Source organism: Marmota monax, unplaced genomic scaffold, assembly GCF_021218885.2.
Source record: "Marmota monax isolate L192 unplaced genomic scaffold, Marmota_monax_Labrador192_F-V1.1 WCK01_AAM20220418_F8-fsc00080, whole genome shotgun sequence".
Classification (NCBI taxonomy): Eukaryota; Metazoa; Chordata; class Mammalia; order Rodentia; family Sciuridae; genus Marmota; species Marmota monax.
In genome coordinates, this window is record NW_026694750.1 from 4,209,168 (window position 1) to 4,228,812 (window position 19,645).

Sequence of the window (19,645 nt, forward strand, 5' to 3'; positions counted from 1 at the left end):
CTCATCTGGTATTTAGCCTGAGAATTTTATTGCCAGGTGTTGTGAAAGGGAAAAAAAAAATACGGCCAAAATCCTGTGTTGCATCTCATTTCCAAACATTTCATATTGTGTCTGAAAGTATTCATTAATTTGAGAGAGAAGATGCTTCAATGCGGTTACTTAATCGCCTTCCAGGAAAAGGCAAATGTGACCAGCCCCGCGGTGGAACGAGGCTGCTGGCACCAGCACCAGGTGACACAGACCTCTGCTCCACACTCCCAGGGCACCGCAGCTCAGGTGTGCCCCCTCCAGATGTGCCAGACTGCAGGTGAGCCCTACTGTGCGAGGTGCTGGGGAGACAGGAGAGCAGGCGGCAAGCGGCAGGGAGATGAACGGGTGCTGCCCTCCACTCGAAGAGGAGGAGAAACGGAGGGATTTGATGAGAACAGAACCCCGGGGCGGAGAGGCAGCCCTGCTGGCTGCGAAGAGACCGAGGGAGCCTCATTATGCCCACCTTTAGGGGGAGGCTGTAATTTCAGACTCTTTCAACTATTTCACAGCAATTAAAGAATTAAAGGTCAGCAGCGAAACTCGCTTCCTTGTGGACTGATTAGCGTGTGGAAGGAAAGTCAAGCAGATTCTGTTGGTAAGAAATAACCGCCGAAGAGCTCAGGGCGTGCTCTTTGGGGAAACTGCACTGACACGGTGTTAGACTGAAGACTGGGCCCAATTCTGCGTATAGAAGCACGTGACAAGATGGGGGCAGGCAGGCACAGTATGGGCCAGAGCACTGCACCGTGGAGAAGGCCTGGGTAGCTTGTGGGTGCAAGGAATCCTGGGGAAGGGGGTGGGGTGTGGGAGTCCCTAGCTCTGCTTCCCGCCATGTCCTGTGGGAAAGACTGCAGCCCGCACCGTCCGCCTACAGCTTGGGAAATGAAAGGAAGTCGTGGAGTACTTGGAAGCCCAAACTGTCCAGGTGAACACCTTTGATGTCCCCCTGGGAGTGCCGTCTGTCCTCAGGTGCTGGGCTGCACGGCCACAGAGCCACAAGGCACTGCCCACTTCCACCTGGCTCATGGGATCTGTGAATGAGAGTGAGTCCAGAGCCCGGGAAGCCAAGCGTCCGACCTGCCATCCTCAGCCCTTACCCACTTGATGAGCTCCACTGCCCTTGGCCTCAGTGAGCATTGGTTCAGAGCAATCCTGCCCCAGGAACTGGCTGCACTTCCACTGGGTGCTGAGATCCAACACTCACTCACAGTGAGCCCCAAGAAGTTGAATTTTGTATGACATTTTAACAAAAGGGCCAGGGTGAATACACTACCCTGGTTTCAATGAGCATCTCCAGTGTGAAGACGGAGACCTCAGCAGAGCTTTTCAGCATGGGGGATGGGGAGCGTGGAGATTGAAGAACTATGAATGCAACGTACCAAGGAAGGCGTGAGGAGGTCATCCACGAGTGAGGACATGAGCAGCCAGGGGGAGGGGAGGCCCATGCCAGTCGATGTGGGATTTCTGCTTGCAGAGGTGCAGCATGAGGGCTCTGCACAGAGAAGGGACTGTCCACATGAGCGTTCCCTTCAGGGGGCTCCTCCAGAGGCCTGTCCCAAATCTAATAACAATCCACGTCCTCCTTCTGAAATGGCAAGCCCAATCTTTGGGTTCCTTCTCACACTACAGACAAGTGAATCATTAAACTGCAAACCAACAGAGGTTCAGTTTATCACACACCATCTAGAATATTTAATAAAATGAGTTCTAAATAATCAATTCGTGAAGAGTCAACATTTCTTATGCTTTTGTAATAAATGTCTGCCTCTTGCATCCATCAAAAAGCTGTACGTAAATCGCCCCTGCAGTTCCTCGTACTGTCATGTAAGCACTTAAACATGGACAAATAACATCTGCACCTCCCACAGTCACGATCCGAGGGGACTTAGCCACGTCCAAGTGGCTGGGCTCCTTTCAGCACTTCAAGCCTAGAGAGCAGGCAGGTCACCTTTCCTCTTCAGTGACATCCTAGTCCTTCAAGCCCCCCCCCCCCCAGCCCTGGGTCTCATGAGACCACACGCTGTTGGCTCAACTGCCCCCTGGACAGAGTGCATCACGGAGGCTGGCCGGGTGCTTCCATGATGCCGTGTGGCAGCACCCCTGCTTCCAGGGGAGACAGGACATTTCCAACTTCCACCCCAACCGCTCTTTGCAAAAGACTTTTTCAGACTGAGGACAACTTGGAGTGAAGCCAATAAGTCTATGCCATGTGGACATTTTGCCACTAAAAATAAAGGAAAAGAAGAAACCCCTCCCAGGTATATTGTGAATAAAAGAGTTAACTCAGCGGAAATATGAGCTGAGCATGAGTGGCACAACAGCGTCCCACTGTGAACCTGAGTGCTAGGACACTCTGGTGCCAGACTGAGATCCTTCCTGTGGAAGGCCTTGATGACGCCCCACAAGCCCTCCCAGCTCCCAAAGCACCCCCTCCTTCCAGAAACTGCTGCCATAACCTAAAACAGGGATGAGCAAACTACTTCCCTGGTCCAAATGTGGCCCACAGCCTGCCTTTGTAAATAAAGTTTTATTGGAACACAGCCACATCCATTCCTTGACTATCTTCAGTGGCTGCTTTCATATCACAATGGCAGAACTGAGTTATTGCAACAGACCATCCAGTCACCAGTCAGAAATACCTACTGTTTGGCCCTTTACAGAAAAAGTCCATTTATTCAAAATTCATTCATTCATTCAAAAATATTTAATGAGCACCAAATGTGTACCAAGTACCACACCAAGCACTAGCCTTGGCAGTGAAGGGACAGTCAGGGTCCTATCCAGAGCAGCTAAGAGTACACAGACAGGGCTATTTCCCTGGACAACGGAAGGTTGGGGGACTGTCCAGTCATTTCTAGTTGGTGTGTTCTGCTTTTGGGCACCTGCTATTCTCCATCCACCATGGCTAAGGGCAGAATGAGGAATGACAGGCTCAAGCCATATAACCAGGGATTAAGCCATATAATCAGGAATTAAATACTAACCTTTAAATTTTTCCTTTAGGTGTTTTTCACAAACTAAGATAAACAAAATTTAGCCTGGAAGGTGGTTAGACACCCCCTGCCCCCAGGCGGGACCCTACCAGTGGCAAGAGGATGACATGAGTCCGTACTTCCAAACGCAGGCGCACATGGGCCTGCCTAATTCAAAGAGCAGGCTGGCGGGGACCCAGACGGAGGGGCATGCTGCAGTCCAACAGGCCCCTGGGAGAAGCTGATCCTGCTGACCCTGGGCGCCAAGGAGCACCGTGGCCGCTGCCTTTCTGTGCCGTCTGGGGTGTTGCAGAAGCGGGACACCAGCCTTACGTAACAGGAAGCAGGGCATTCCCTGAGGGGGAATTAAGAAATATAAAGAGGAGACGGAAGGTCTTTTGCCCATCCAAGCTCAAGGAGCAAGAGGTGTTCCTTCATGAAATCCTCGCTGTCTACAACAGTTCTACCCTTGCATCAGGGGAGGGCAGACATGGGAAGCTCAGCTGCCAGAAACCCAAGCCACCCAGAGCAGAAAACCTGAGACCGAGGCACTGGCTCCCAAAGCAGCCTGGCCAGAGCACTGTGGCTTGTTGTCCCCTCTTTAATTTGCTCATTCTCTGCTCCACTCCCATGGGTAGCCAAAGTTCTTATCTGCTCCTCTACCTCCATGGGGGGGGGGGCAGTGTGGGAACCACCCAGATTGAGTGATGTGGCCTAATTAGTTTGCACATCCTTCCCCTTCCCTCTGCTGGTGACTAACCCATGTCAACTCAAGTGCATCCAGTGTGACTCCCCGGGAGCCAGTCCGGAGATTTGTATCAAAGCAGCGTAGGTGCCTCACAGGCACAAGCCACAGTGGCAGGTGGCAGGAGGGAATTTCCCTAGCAATACAGGGGACTGAAAGATAGAGAAGATCGATATTTTACGACTCAGTCAAGCGAAGGCCAGAGATATTCTTTACCCAGCACAAACAACCCCATCTGGTCATTTACCAAGGGGAAGAACATATATCATGGTTTTAAAATGCACACCTGCTCTGGCTGAGGCCAGAAATGCACGTGGGGTGCTGACAGTGCCTCTACCCTGCAGGTCAGGGTCCAGCAGAGTGGCCTGGGCCAGTCTGACCATGGCCTTCAAGGACCTAAGTCATCACTGGACATGATAACATTTCCATCTGGGCCCTTGTGGGCCACACTGCAGTGATGGCAAGGGCCGCCAGGGTGACTGAGCCCAGCATTCCAGGCTCTACCTCGGCCAGGGAGCTCCGGCTCACTCAGGCTCTCAAGTCCAGTTTAAAAAGGATGTTACAAAATATGTCCCCACTGTCGTCTACCGGGGACAGGAGGAAGGCAGAGTCCTGCCTCCTTCAGGGTCCCTGGCACGTCTTCCTTACAAGCTCCTCTCCCAGCAGGCTGGCAGGAGCTACACTCTGAAGCTACACCCAGGCCTGTGCTTGGGTCCCGTGCCTTGGTATTTGAGAGGCAAATTTGAGAGGGACTCATTTTTCAGAGGGAGCAAAAGGGCCCCACCCTGGCGGCACATGGGTCCCCTGACAGTGGCCCGAGTCCTCCCTGACACTGAGATAAGCCTGTGTACTCCTCAGGTCTTCCTGAGACCAGCACCAGCGCACACACAGTCACTGTCACACAAGCCTGACCTGGAAGTGTGACCCCTACAGCTTCAGAACAGTGGAACAGGAAGTTCTTGCCAGAAGCCAGCAGCTCTGTCACCCCAAGCAAAGCTCACGTGGGAATATAAAAGTCCCCAAAGGACTTGCATCAAATCACAGCTAAGGTTGGCAGTGAGTTATGCAGGATGTCCATGGTTGGGGACCAGCTCCTGAGGACGAAAGTGCACAGCCAGGGGTGGCTGGGTCTCATGGCAGTCCCTGGATAGAATGCGGACGGGCGCGGCACGAGCAGATGTCTTACGGGTCGCCACCCATGCTGGCACTGCAGGGTTGCCCTCCGGCATGGCGTGGGCTCACTCTTTACTGGAAGAGACTTAGGAGCGATGGGATTCAAGGCTGTTTTGCCTTCTGAGTGGAGATGTGAATGACTTAATTCATGGGCACATTTAGAACCTGAGGGATAACTCACTGCCTTAATTTTCTAATTAAAATATCTCTAGATGTTTGAAAATATAGAATTTTTAAGATGAGGCAAGCCCACCTGATCCGGGTACTGTCAGTACTGAGTGGGACAATGGACATAAAAGGACACGCAAGACAGGTGTCGGTGAAGTCCGTACTCAGTGCCATCCTCGCTGCTGCTGTCACCTGGCTGTTGCGAGCCAAGAGGGGCCTTGAGAGGGTGCCACTGGCTGGCTATGCCACCTCCAAGTGCCTTTGTTGGAGGCTAAGCCCAGTGGGACGGCTGGGGAGGTGGGACCTTTAGGTGATGGGCTCATGAGTTCACCTGGGATTAGTGTCCTTATGAAGGAGCCGAAGAGGCTGTCCCCCCCACCCCGCGCTGTGTTCCTCTGAAGCACATTCTCAGACTGTCAGCCTCTCCCACCCCCAGGGCTGTGAGAAGAATGTGTGTTGTGGACCCCAGTGACACGGGCAAACTACGAGAGCACCTTCCCACCAGGCCTGGTGAACAGCATGGAATGTGACCAGAAAGGGCCACTTTGTCACCTAGAAACATGGCTAGCTTAATTCCATTTATTAGCTAAAATTTTAATTATATGAATGGGTGGGACATGTCACCAGGGACGCTCAGTAACTAGAAGTTAGAGGAAAGGTTATGGATTTGAACTCCTGATTGAATCCTACCAAAGCACAACCAGGTAACAGGAAATTTTTAACTTGTTAGCATATTAGCAGAAAGCTACACAAAAATTAAGATCACCAAAAGCCAGTGGAGACACGGGGGATGCTCCGAGGGTCCACTGGACAGATGGGCTCCTCCACTGGAGACGTCAGAAGACAAAGACACCTAACCACCACACTCAAAGTCAGGAAGGAGAAGACCTGGGCCCAGGCCCAGGTGAGCAGCCAGTGGGAGTGAGGTGTGGGTAGTGACTGACGTGAGGCGTAGGTGAGGTGCAGGCCAGGTGGCGACCATGGGGCTCTTGGAGGTTCCGCAGACCGCACTGCTCAGAGCAAGGCTCTGGGTCCCAGAGCAGAGCCTGCCCTCAGGGAGGGGCAAAAGCAAGGCTCTGGGACACTCTAACACCTTCTTTAGGGAGCTGTCATTTTAACAACTGCCAAGTTCCCGTGGGTTTTCAGGGTGACACTGTCTTATCTTCCTCTTTTCAGCCCGTTCTGCGCAGCTTACCCACTACCTCCACACCGGATCCAGACTTTCTCAACCTGGAAGATACCAACCAAATATTCAACCTGTCTACTACACGGACGCACTGAGGTCCCGTCAGAGCGAGCTCTTTCATCACAAGGTGCAGACACAGTGCTAACCACATCTAGGGGAAGAAACAGCTGCCTTGGCTGGAGAAAATCGGAGCAGGACCCTGGAAGAGCCGGAAGTCATGAGGCTAAGGCACCTGGACCTCGACATGGGGAGAAACACTGAGGCTCACAGTGAGCCGCAGGGACACGAGGGAGACAAACCAGCCACGGACAGATACCTAGTCCTTTGCAAAAAAGTAAAAATGGTATCTCCACGTGAAAAGCACGTCGGCTTGCAGGCCCTAGCCCCGTGAGCCTCTGCGCTCAGTCGTTTCATTAGCCAATCTACCTCCTCCTTATCTGTTCACTGCTGTTTACCAAACTTGATTTGGGCACCATACATGTTTGTGGCTGGCTATTTAAAACATTTCCCATCAGCTGCAAGCAAGACGCCTATTTATCTTATGGCTGCAAGCAGAGCTGAAATGATCTGGCATCGCCACGAGGCGGACAGTTATTTCATGCCCTGTTAATTCCTAATGCAGTAACTACAATATCATTCCTACTTTTAAAAAGAGGTGCTTTTTGTTGTTGTTAATATGTGGCCTAAGTGCCCAAATAAAGAACACCATCCTAATGAGCCCGAGTCCCCAAACCTAACCTTGCTACCCCGCTGCTGCACTAATGCCGGGCGTCCAGCGAGGAGGCATTGGTGGAGAGGAAGAAGCAAACCCTCCTTCACTTTAGGCTGCACAGACAGATCAGCAAGACTCAACTTTCTCTTCACGTCTGAGAGTTAGTCAGAATGATGGGCTGGCGTTTCCACCCAAAGATGGTCCCGGCCAGGGCGTTCCTTCCATGGCAGAACTGGCCGGGTGGGTAGAAGGTAGGTCTTGGACAGGCTCCAACAGCATCAATCCCAGGACCACCCACAGGCCCCAAAGGAAGGCTGCCCGCAGCTAGGCACACCTGGAGAGCAGAGCAGAGAAGACCCCAACCCAGGAGGCAGATATCTAGCCGGCAGAGGGCTGGGAGGAACACTGACACTGTCACTATTCTGGCCACCTGTGGCTTAAAGTCACATGAGCTATTCCTCATAGACTGTCATTGCCCACTGATATCTCCCATCTCTGCCCTGTCACCTGGATGGACCCTGCCGTGTCCCTCCTCTGTGTCTGTCATGTCTTCAGGCCAAGCCTGCCTCGGGTGCCCCCCCTACGGACTTCACATGTGCCTCCCAGCACAGCCTCCGAACCCTGAATTCAAGGGCACACTGGGCTTTCTGTCTCCCCATGAGATCGGGGACCCTGTACTCTCCGTCCCTGTCACAATCTGGTGGGTAGAAAGCCTCCAGCGACCGGCTGATGAATGGAGGGTTTGTGCCAAATAAATGTGGGCCGACTGGGCCTGAAAATCAACCCATATCACCCAGGTGCCGGAAGCCTCTGGTCTAAGGGCAGAGCATGAGCTTCAGAGCCAGGCGGACCCAGGGCCAGTCCCAGCTCTGCCACTGACTTGTGGCATAATGTGGTGCGAGAGAAGCCCTCTCTGAGTCTCAATCTCTTTGTCTATAAAATGGTATAATAATATGTACTTTGCATGGACTTTTTACAAGGATGGATGAGATGGTATGCCTTGTACACGGCCTGTGACTGTCCCTGTGTAAGCCCATGCCCATGACTGTCCCCAAGGGTGGTGGCTCCTGTCTGTTGTGGGGACCCAGTAGGAGTGGGGAGCCAAGAGCTGTCCTGGCTTCTGAGATACCCTGGCACTCTGAGGTGGGAGGGGTAAACACCAGACAGGGCAGTGGGGCCAGCATCTGGGCCAGAGAAAAGTACAGGGAGCCTGGAAGGGACTTCCCATGATCAGCCTCCTCGTAGCTGACCTCACCCGGCACAGACACCTGCCGTGCTGGTCCTGAAGGCATGACAGTGCTTCAGAGAGGCTCTTTGCTCTCAGGGGGCCTGCCTACCTCCGCTGTCCCTCCCCTGGGTGGCTCCAGGTGGACAGGCAGGGATCTGCAGGGAGCGAGGCCCACTTCAGACCTGCTAAGATTTCATCTCATGAAGCTGCATCGCAGCCACCTTTCTCTCCTCCCTGCCAACCTTTGTCATCCTGGAACCTTATCGAGCTAGCTTCTCCTCGGCACACAGACACGGCGAGTAATCATGGCCCTAACAGCTCGTCAGCTTCAAACGCGCTGCCCCCATCCTGTGCCTGACGGAGAAAATCAATGTGGAGCCGGCCTCTGAGAACAAAGGAAGCTGACGCAGAGCCCAGGCAGGGCTGGAGGTCCTCCTGGCCTGGGGCAAGGCTTAGGCGGTGATGTGGCAAATGGCAGATCTAAATATCTTCATCCGCCCCTGAACTGAGGGAACTGCGTGGGTGGTAGGCACCCCAGCTCCAGACCCTATGCCAGACCTTCTGCCCCCTCCAGCCGAAGGCAGGGGGAGGCATCGTCTGTGGCATGATGGAGGTACTAGTTAGTACTAGTTACTGCCTGATTAAATCCACTGAGGGAGGAAATGGGGTCCCAACTGGGAGGGACCCAGCCCTGTGAGGCGCAAAGCCCATGTCTCTCCCCGTTGTAATTTCTCAGATGGAAAATGCTGCCCGCTGGGCTCTGCGACTCTGGACAGAGGAGAGCTACTCAGGAGCACTGCCAGTCAAGGCTGATCACCTGGAAGTCCTTCTCCAGGGATGTTTGAAGACCCACACCCACCTACAGCATTCACTGCAGAACCTCCCACTAGTAAAAGAGGGTGCCCATCCCCCACTAATAACTGAGAAAAACTCAGATTCACATTGGACAGGGTACCATCTTTCATCCATTAGTGTGAAAGAGGGTGAGGGGGAAATAGTCTTTCCCAGTGCCTGTGGGCATGTAATTAGTACAGTCACTTAGGAGCAATTTGGCTCTCTCCAGCAAAACAGAAAACCCCCGTACCTCACAACTCAGCAATCCCTGAACCCAGCTACATGTGTGCACCAGAGACATGCGCATGAGTGTCTGCGGAACATTGCGAGTGATACTGAAGATCTGGGAGGCATTTAAAAGCCCACAATAGGGGACAGCTCAAGGATTCACCCTTTGCGATGCCACAGAGCCATTAAACAGGATGAAAGGGCCGCAGCTCAGCCCACACTCTCTAGGGAAAGGTGAGCGACACAGTGTCACGAGAGCGACACAGATGCAGGCCCTCCACCCACTCCAGGAGCTCACTGCCCTCCCGCCTCTCCCAGAAGCATCTCTGGTCACTGCAGCCCACCCCAGACTCCCAGGACACTGATCCTAGAATCTCTGCACTTATCAGCACTATGAGTGGCCTTTGTATACAGACATGGCTGTGTCCTTGAACTGACCATGAGGACAGAGATCAGGGTGTCTGATTTTTCCACAGACCACACACAGTCTTGCCAAAGTAGGTGCATGGTGGGTATTTGTTGGTGGCCCAGTGAGTCAATTCCCTGAGCTTGGAGGAAAGGCAGCCTCACATGTGGCCATAGGTGGCCTGGAGACAAAGCTCCTGTGTCACTTGCCAAGGCCTCTCCCAAACCCACTGCCTGCATGGTTCCCTTCCTCCACATTGTGCGGGGCACGCTGCAGTCGGCGAGTGTGAGACCACAAATAACTCCAAACGTAAATATGGCCTAAAAATAGCCATAAATCATTGTGATTCCATCCGGTGACAATTCTAATTTATAACACTAGGGAGGAAAATGAACACTGTGGCTTTTTCCCTGGGCTGCCAAGGAGGAGGTCCACCTGCTGTTACTTACACCTAGAAGCTCCTGATTCACGTATTACTAAAGATGAAATATGCAGAGGCCTCCGGGCACAGGGCTGTTCGCCTGGTTTTGTGTGGATTCTGCAGGCCTGTGGGGCCCCACGTGAGCAGACCCTCCCTCCTGGGCCCGCTTTCCCTCACCTTCTACCTGCTCTTCCATGGTGGGAGATCCTGGTCCTCCCTGAAGACCAAATCCCCCTCACTCTGCCCCCTGCAACAATGGCTAATATCTGTGTACGGTCACCAGTCACAGTCCTAGAGGAGGGTCTGGAGCAGCATGTTTGGGTAATCTGCATTTTAATGTTCCATGCAGTCAATTAAATCATGCTGTGCAGACACCAAGCACAGGAGAGTTCAGGGAGCTGGGATTGCTCGGATTGGGACTTCTCTTTGTTCATCCTCATAAAGCATTGTTATCGGGTGTAAAAAAAAAAACCGTATACACATAAAACAAAAGTCATCTCTCTGGGGAGAGGGTAATAAAAGCCATTTGATGCTATTTTTAGCAGTCATCAAAGCACATGATTAACACAGGAAAAAAAGCATAATGACAAAGTGCATCACAAAAACCACCAGTGTGGACGGGTGACCCATGGGACCCGAGAGTCCTTGCTACCTCACCAGGGTGGCATGCTAGAGACTCAACACTCCAACAGACAGGACGCCTATCTCCTGCATTTGAAGATAGTTTGAAATACCAGGTAGATCACAAATCAGCTTCTCAGCTCCTGGCCGCGGGCAGCACTTGCACAGCGCTGGGGAAGTCTCTTGGCAGGACAGGCAAGAAATGCAGAGAAGCGGGTGCTGGCTGACTGGCAGGCCCACGCCCTCTCCCTCCACTGCTGGCACACCTGGCTTGGGCCCTCAAGTGCCCAACATCAGGAGTGAGGGGATTCCTCCAGGGCCGCCCGCGGCTGAGAACCAGAACAACAGCAAGAAACTCAGGCTGCATCCAGGGGCCAAACCCAAGTTGCCCAAGATGCCCAGACATTTCTGCCATGCCATCTCCACCACAGCCCAGCAAGAATCACACACACTTGTGATCCCATCTAATTATCTTTAACCTCTACCAGATGAAACACCCAGAGGGAGATAGAAGGTTTGTCGGTAGAGGGACGCAAAGCCCTGCTCTGGGGGAAGGGGTGCCTCAAGAGGGAGGTTCCGTGGGCTGCTTCCCCTCTTCCCTGACACCTGCAAACTCCCAGCGCACCCAGAGGCTCCTCCGTGGTAATTCCATACACCATTCTGCAGGTACCTTGCAGACCCCCATCTACACACCATTGACTCCCTAGAGAGCGGAATGCTCCAGTCACACCACGACTCACTGAAAACTTGAATGGAGGCAGAGAAACAAAAGCAAACCCCGGGGTCTTGGCCAACCGAGATTCTTTCAACAGAGGTGGCTGGCATCGAATCACTCTCAGCAATTCCATTCTCCAATGTAGCCCGGAAATGACATTTGGGGACAGGAGAGCCTTTCTGCTCTTTACCTCCACTCCCTGGACCTTGAGTTTCATGTGGTCCTCTCGGGTCGTTTTCCCATCCTTCCTCTTTTTCCAGCAATACCCATCTTTCCTGTACTTGACTTTCTTCCTGTTGTAGAGTATCATTGAGCCATTCTGTGGTCTGCAAACAACAAATGGTTAAGTTACCAAGAGAACCAAGTAGAAGGCAAATTTATGAAGAAAGATATTGTAGACCAGTAAAAGTCTCTACAGAAAAGCAATATTCCACATTTGCTGGAACATAATTTTTCACCTTTTATTGTAGCTCCCTGGATTAACCGTGTTTTATGGCCAGCCAAAATTTGCTTGTGGATTTGGTACCTAATGAATTAAATGTGTCAATGATAGGCTTAAAAAAATCCCCTTAGTAATATCCACAAACTAATCAGGATGTACGATGTGGGGGCCTGGGCTGTGCACTGAAAAGGAGGCAACCGGAGGGAGAGAGCAAGGAGAGCCGGGTGTCGTGCAGCCTGCAATATCTTATCTCCTGTAGAAGGATTTTCTACACATCTTTTAATCCATCACCCAGCATTAGGAAATAAATAAGTTTAACGCAGGCGCTAGATGACTATGTTAAGAAGGGACCAATGGCAGAGCAAGTTGCCGAGGCCAAGCTCTTGACTCATTGCCTGCGTGTAGATTACTGCTAGATACGGACTAGCGACCCAGGCTTCCTTCCTGAGCAAGCCAAGGCCCTGATTCGTGCCCCCTGGGGCTTCAGCTGTCAGTAATGCCAGGTGAACTCACCTACGCAGCCCATGGCCACAGTATCTTGGGAAAATAGTCGTCCCCTTGCTAAACGCTAAGAGTACGGTGGCCATTCTGTGACCTTTAAAAAGAACAAACCAAAGGAACCTTGAATTTTCTAAAAAATAAAGCCTGTGCTGGCTGCGGAGGGCAGAGGATCGTTATGTGCATATCTGCTGCTGCAGCGGCCACGTATTGGGGCGGCAAACTCTAAGGCCCTTGGCAGTTAAGGGCCAGTGCTGTGGAAAGCCACTTCCAGAACAGGTGGAAGCAGGTGTGCACAGATCCAGCCTTGGGGCCAGAACACCCCCGCCGCAGGGCCAGCTCTGCGGCACCCTGAAGCTGAACGCCAGCCCTGGAATGTCAGACGGTTCTGCACACTGGCCAGCATTCCATCTCGCTCTCGGCAGGAAGAGAGCTCTTGTCACAAATAAGGCAGATGAAGTGGCTTAGTCGACGGCACTGGCTTATGTGTCTCTGCCACAGCCAGAGGTGAGGGTGAACACGCCAGCCATGCCCCTGCAGCAGGGCAAGCGCCTCCAGCCTCTTGCTTTCCTCCCTCCTTTGAACAATGACCATTTCACTAGCTATCAATGGCTTCACGGTCCACTGCCTAGAGGGGAAAATCCCGGCCAGGTGACTAGGGCTAATCGTTCCCACCCAGCCCGGCAGTGTGATGACTAAACAGCAATTCCCAGGAGATCACAGACCTGAGCAGCGACTCCCTGCACTCCATCCTCTCCCACAGGGTGCAGCTGGCTTGTGTCCCTGTGCTTCCCGCCCTAAGCCCAAACCGACTAAAAATCAGGAGGCAGTGCCATGGGCCTGTCACACAGGCCTGTTACAATGCCGGGACCTGACGGAATCTGTCTGCACTTATGAGTCTGCATGGAACACAGTACCATTCACTTCCATCTTGAATGGAAGGGGGCTCCTCTTCAGCCTGTTCTAGGCACACTGCAAGCCCCCATCCCCTGAAGACTCTCAAAGGCCCCCAAAGTCCAACTACTATGCTTAAGGCCACGGAACTAGTAGCACCTCAGGAAAAAGCTAAGGAAAGTGTTGGCTTCAACAGACGAAGCATGTGCCTTGTCCCCTCAAAGGAGGAGTGACAGCACCCATGGCAGAGTCCTGTAGGTGCCCCATCAAGAAGACCTACTGCTGTAGGAAACCCCACCCAGCCTCTGGGGACCAAGACCAGACGTGATGTGCTCCAGGCCTGCAGCTCCACTCCTGTCCCCTGCGCTCCTCAGGCTCAGGCTGCCTCAGGTTGTCCCGAGGTGTGAACGAGGCGGGCTGGGCCACAGGGGCCATCCCACAGCTGGAACCTTGGTAGCTACTCAGGCCAACTGTCCCCAAATTGTAATGGCCCACAGAGGGGGACTCCCCAGAACACTACCAGGTACACAGGTGAAGTCACAACTGCACCCCGCCTGCAGACCCATCTTTTTCTGGACACCCACTCTTTGGCCTCCAAGAATGGCCTGTCATCTGACCCTGTGAGACGGACAATCCACAGGGAATGTGTCTGGCTAAACAGCCCTGCTCAACGGACTCGTCATTTTAACCTGCAATGACGAGCACCCCGACAGGGTAGCCGCCCTTCTGGTGCTGTTAGAATTGCCCCTGCTCTGCGTGGCGGAAGGGCCCCTCCTTAGCGCCGGGTCCTGAGACAGAAACAGACGGGGCTGGGGAAGGGCCCAAGTGCCCTGTGAGGCTGCAGAAGGCCTCACAGGGAGCCAGAGCAGGCCAGAGGGGGCCGAGGGAGGAAGGAAGAGGGGAGGGCAGCTCTGGGAGGAACCAGGCAGGCTGGGCCACAGGGGCCGTCCTGAGGTCACACCTCAGAACAACCTGAGGCAGCCTGAGCCTGAGGAGCGCAGGGGACAGGAGTGGAGCTGCAGGCAGGGAGCAGGGCAGGGCTGTGTGGAGGCGGACTGGAGTTCTGCCACCCGATAATACCACCCTTTCTGGATACGGCCACTGACTGCAGCGCCCCAGGCGGGTCTGTGTCTGTCTGCGCCTGTATCTCTGGGTGTTTCTTCGCTGCGCGCCCACCCCAGGAGCAGGCATATATTCCCAGCCTGTAAGCAGCTCGGCACAGGTCAGCTTCCCCTCGCCGTGGCTGCTCTGGAGGCTCTAATGGCCTTGGGAGTAGCCCCCGGTAGGAAGCTCCAGCTGCCCACTGGGGACACTGGCTGGCGGTGGAGTGTACCCTCCTTTCCTCTTCACTCCCTCAGTCCCCAAACTGTAAACGACCTACTGGTGTTTTCTTGGGTCACCTTCGATAAACCTCTTGCCCACAAAGCCTCATCTCAAGGTGTCCTTCTGGGAGAAGCTGTGCCAAGGCTACAGCATGGCGCAGAGCAGAGGGACATCGAGGGAAAATGCAACAGCAGGAACCCTGTCCTAACGGGGCTGCTCGCCAAGTGACCTTTTATCCTACAGACAGCTGGCTCATGAAGCCAGCAGCACTCAGGACAATGGGCTGGAAGACCACAGGGTCAGCAGAGCCTACCACAAACCCTAGCGGTGAAGACACAGGCCCAAAACAAAGACAGGCGCTGCTGGTGACAGGTTAGTAGACAGGGGAATGATGGCTACGCCTATTTACTATAGAGAGAAAGAAAATTAAGCACCCAGGCATAAATTTAACAGGAAACTCCCAAAACCTAGGGAGAAAAGCTATAAAAATATTTTAAAAGACAAAAAAGCAGGTTTGATAACAAGTCTCAGTTTTGATAACAAGGTTATAAAATGTGAATCTTCCTAAAGATAACTTATAAATGTGATATGATGTAATAACAATGAGAATCCCATCAGGATTTTTTTTTTCTGTATCTAGAACATTTTATTATAAAGTGTATTTGGAAGGAAGAAACACCAAGAATAGCCAGACAAACCCAATGAAGACGACCCTACCAGCTCTTAAAATATACTGTAAAACCTCTATATTTAAAAAAACTATTGGTTTGACCCATAAATAGATAGATCAACAGAATAGAAAAGAAAAATCCAAAAATATTCCCAATTACACATACAAATTGAGTATGCATAATAAACAAGGTAGCTCAAGGCAGTGGGGGAAGGGGATCAGCTTTCCACTGAGTGGCTTTAGGGTCACTGGATAGGAACACGGGAAAGTACATTGGACTATCCCTTCACCACACAGCAGCAGCAAGTCCAATTGGACCAGAGGTTTCCATGGAACAAATAAAGTCATGCATACTCTAGGAGAAAATAAATATAGGTGGATTCTGCCATAACCTGAAAAAAGAAAACTTTCCTGACCATAATTCAAAATTCAGCAACACTATGTGAAAGACAGACACATCAGATTACATAAAAATAAAACTGCTAGACTGTTTCCAGAGGGGCTGCACCATTTCGCATTTCTGGGAAATGTGTGAGGCTCTGATTGCTCCTCAGCCTCGCCAACACTGGCTCTGCCTGCCTTCTGGATGGCAGCCACCTAGTGGGAGTGGGATGGTTTTAATTTGCATTCCCCTAATGACTAATGATGTTGAGCATCTTTTCATGTCCTTATTAGCTATTCATATAATTTCTTTGGTGAAATGTCTATTTGAATCTTCTGCCCATCTTTAATTGAGTTACTTATCTTCTCATTTTTGAGTTGTAAGAGTTCTTTCCGTAAGATCTGAGTGCAAGTGCTTTATCAGATATGTGACTTGAAATGCCTTCCCCGAGTCTGTGATTTGTCTTTTCTCTTTCTTAATGGTTTCTTTGAAAAAGCAAGATGTTTTCCTTTTAGTAAAGTTTGTGCTAACATGTTTTTTTCTTTATAAGTGTCTTTAGTGTCCTAAGAATCCACCTAAGAATGTTTTATCTAACCCAAGGTCACAAAAATCTTCCTACATTTTCTTCTAGGAGTTTTATAGTTTTAGCTCTTACCTTTGCATTCATCTTTGTATGTGTGTGGCATGATGTCAAGGTCTAAGCTGATGTTTGCTGTGTGGATATCCAATTGTCTCAGTACCATTTGTTAAAAACAAAGGAAAAGAAAATCCTATTCTTTTCCCTACCCACCCTCCATTGAGTTGTTTTGGTATTTTTGCTGCAAATAAATTGGTGATAATCATAAGGTATTATTTCTGGACTTTGTATTCTGTCCCATTGTCCAATATCACATCTTGATTGCCATAGCTTTAAAGCAAGTGTTGGAATTAGAGATTATAAACCCTCCCACTTTATTCTTTTTCAAAATCGTTTGGCTATTCTAAGTCCTCTGTGTTTCCATATGCATTTTAAGATTCGCTTGATGATTTCTTGGGGGGTGGGAAGCCTGCTGGGATTTTGATAAGAGTTGCGTTGACTCTAGAAATCAATTTGGAGAGAATTTCCACCTTAACACTATTGGGCCTTCCAGTAGCTTCCAATTAAGTGTTTTTTAATTCCATCAACATGTAATGTCTCTCCATCTACATAAATCTTTAATTTCTCTCAGTAAGACCTGATAGTTTTTAATGTACAGGTATTACAATTTGTAAATTTATCCTAAATATTTTATTCTTTTTGTGCTATTTGTGAATGTACTTATTTTCTCATCTTATTTGGAATTGTTCATTTCTATTGTATAGAAATACAATTGACTTTTCATATTGATCTTGTACCCTGTGACCTTGCTAAGCTTGTTTATTAGTTCTAGTAAAGGTTCCTGTTGATACTTTAGGATTTTCTACATATGTAACCAAGCCACCCACAAATATACCTAGTTTCCCTTTCTCCTTTCCTTGTGGATGCTTTTATTTATTTTTCTTGTTTCATTGCACTGGCTGAAACCTCCAGACCACGCTGAACCAAAGTGGTAAGAACCAAGACCCCACCTTGCCCCCTTAAGGGGAAGCATTCCGCCTCCACCTGTAAGCACGGCTCCACTGAAGACTTCCACTGACCTGAAGAGGACTCAGGAACCCACCTGAAGAGGCTCCCCCTGACCAAAGGGGATAACTTGACCACTGAGAGGAATAAGAGCTACAGTTGACTAAAAGACATTGAATATGTTTAAATCCATGAATTCACAGAGACCCCAGAACAAGGACAAAGCAGATTGCTCATTGTTTGGGGATGCTAGTGACCCAACACATTATTTTGAAAACTTAAAAAAAAGTGGGAGAGAGTCATTCATTCCACTTTCTCTGTACCAACCCTTCTTGGTTGACCAAACAGGAGGAGAGAGGTTTTGCTCTACAAGAGCACTGTGGCCAACAAAGGGGGAAATCAGAGAATTAGAGGATCACCGTCTTGCCATCTCAAATGAACTGATGCACAGGTGTGGTCCGCTACGGCCGACACCACAAGAGAAGACAGCCCAGCACCCAGTGTTTCCCACTGGGAGGGCATTTTGTGAAGAGAAAAAACTGACCTTGAAATTGGACCTCCTGACCTAGCCTCCACTTTTTAAGATCCTTCAGTGGGCAATGGAACATGGCAAGACCGTTATGGGGAAGCCATCGGCAAAACCCGGACTATAAAAAACTATAGGACAGGTGAGCTGGCTTCTTTAGCCAGTGTTCTGGCATTTGTGAAATAATTGGAATTTTGAATGAGGATCAGATATTCCACACTATTTTGAATTATTATTAATTATTTTTTAGAGTTATATATTGAAATATTTACAGATGAAATAACATAATGCTGAGTTGTGCTTCAAAATTAGCCAGGGAGTGGGGGTTGCGTGAATGACATGACCCTGGCCAGGCGCTGACCATGTCTAAGGCAATGAGCACAAGGGAGTTCGTTACCCTAGTCTGTCTACATTTGTGAATGCTTGAAATTTTCCATAAGGGGATGTTTTTAAAAAGAAGATCGCCGTGGGATTTGGAGTGCGATCCAGGTGACATCTTAAATCTTGGCTCAGCTCCTTATGAGCTGTGTGACCTTGAACAGATTCCTCGGTCTTCCTGTTGCATAATGTATAGAAGGTGGCCGGCAGCTGCCAGCACACAGCGCAGCCGCTTCACGACTGATAAAGATAGACCTGGCCCTCTGTGTGGGTCCCCCTGCAGGAGCAGTAGGGGAAGGACAGAGCGCCAGGAAATGGTGCCCATGGGCACAGCTGGGACATCCAGCGTGGCAGAGGCTGAGCCTAAGCACTGGAGGTCCACCTACTCATCCAGCAATTTTAGGGCACGGTATCTTTTTCAAATTAGGCAGACAGAAGATGATTGATGGTGGAAGATCGGGGGTAGTGTGCTTTGAGAGGCTTTATCTGCAGATAGCAATAAGGAATTGTGGGGTAACTGGGGATTGAATCCAAGACTGGGCTACTTCTCCAAAATGAAGTCTGGACACTTTCTGTGTCGAACTTTAGACATTAATGTGCTATGCCCCAAACAGGTCTGGCTCATGGCTCCTCCTCCAGAACCCTCTGTTCCTTGTCACTAATTGATCACGTCCAGAACCTTGACGGCCACCAGTCTCTGTGCAGACCATGGCTGCTGGCTGCTGTTCCAGCCCTCGTCAGCCCAGAGGCTCCGCGCTGCCGTCGGCCTGCCCCACTTCCCTGGCCCGGAGGCAGCAGGGTTGGTGCAGCAAGCAGTGCAGGTGGACCAGCTCCACCGAGCTCTGAGGCCTGCCCCTCGATGCGTCCCTTTAAGAACAAATGACATTCTTGCTCCAAACAACACCCAGGTGGCTGCCAAGTGGCAAACACTGCAAAGAACTCTCCTTTCCAGCTGGCACCCAAACGCGGAGTGGCGCCTCCCTCTCTTCCTGGGCCGCTCTCCCACCCTCCTGCCACGGGCACTTGGAAGGGCCTGGCCAGAGGACAATGCAGTGTCTGTGTTCCACTGCCTGCAGGCCTTGACCCCAAGTGTCAAAGTGGCCCTGTGACCAGGCACGGATGCAATGTCCTGGAGCAGGGGAAGCTGTTCCCGAAGCCAGTGCTAAATCTCCGTTCTGGTGGGCAGTTAGAAAATGGGAAATGCCACCCTTAATTGCAGCCGACGTGCTTTATGCACCTGCACCTTTCCTTCTGATCTTTCCCACACGGAACAGCCTGATTTAAATGCACCATTAGAGGTAGGTGGCCTGAACCAAAATGTCAGTAATAACCATGGCAACTACGGTGACAACAAGAAGAGCTGCCATTTTACTGAGCTTTTTCCAAATGCTCGATGCAGGGCAAAGCCCTTTAGCCCATTTCTCATTTTAATCCCACAGTGGCTTTGTTAGGTGGGTGTCATTATCCTCACTTCACAGGGACAATATTTAGAGCACAGAGAAGGGTGGAAA

At 50.9% G+C, this 19,645-nt stretch overlaps 1 protein-coding gene across 17 annotated transcripts in view; it reads right to left on the reverse strand.

The window, feature by feature from the left end:
• Nucleotides 1-19,645, reverse strand: part of Camta1 (calmodulin binding transcription activator 1) — a 767,538-nt gene that overhangs the window by 369,211 nt on the left and 378,682 nt on the right. For all 17 annotated transcript variants that reach the window (XM_058572711.1, XM_058572707.1, XM_058572718.1 and 14 more), the window contains one exon: nt 11,630-11,765. In XM_058572711.1, the coding sequence (XP_058428694.1) occupies nt 11,630-11,765 (136 nt within the window). The remainder of the gene's footprint in view (nt 1-11,629; nt 11,766-19,645) is intronic.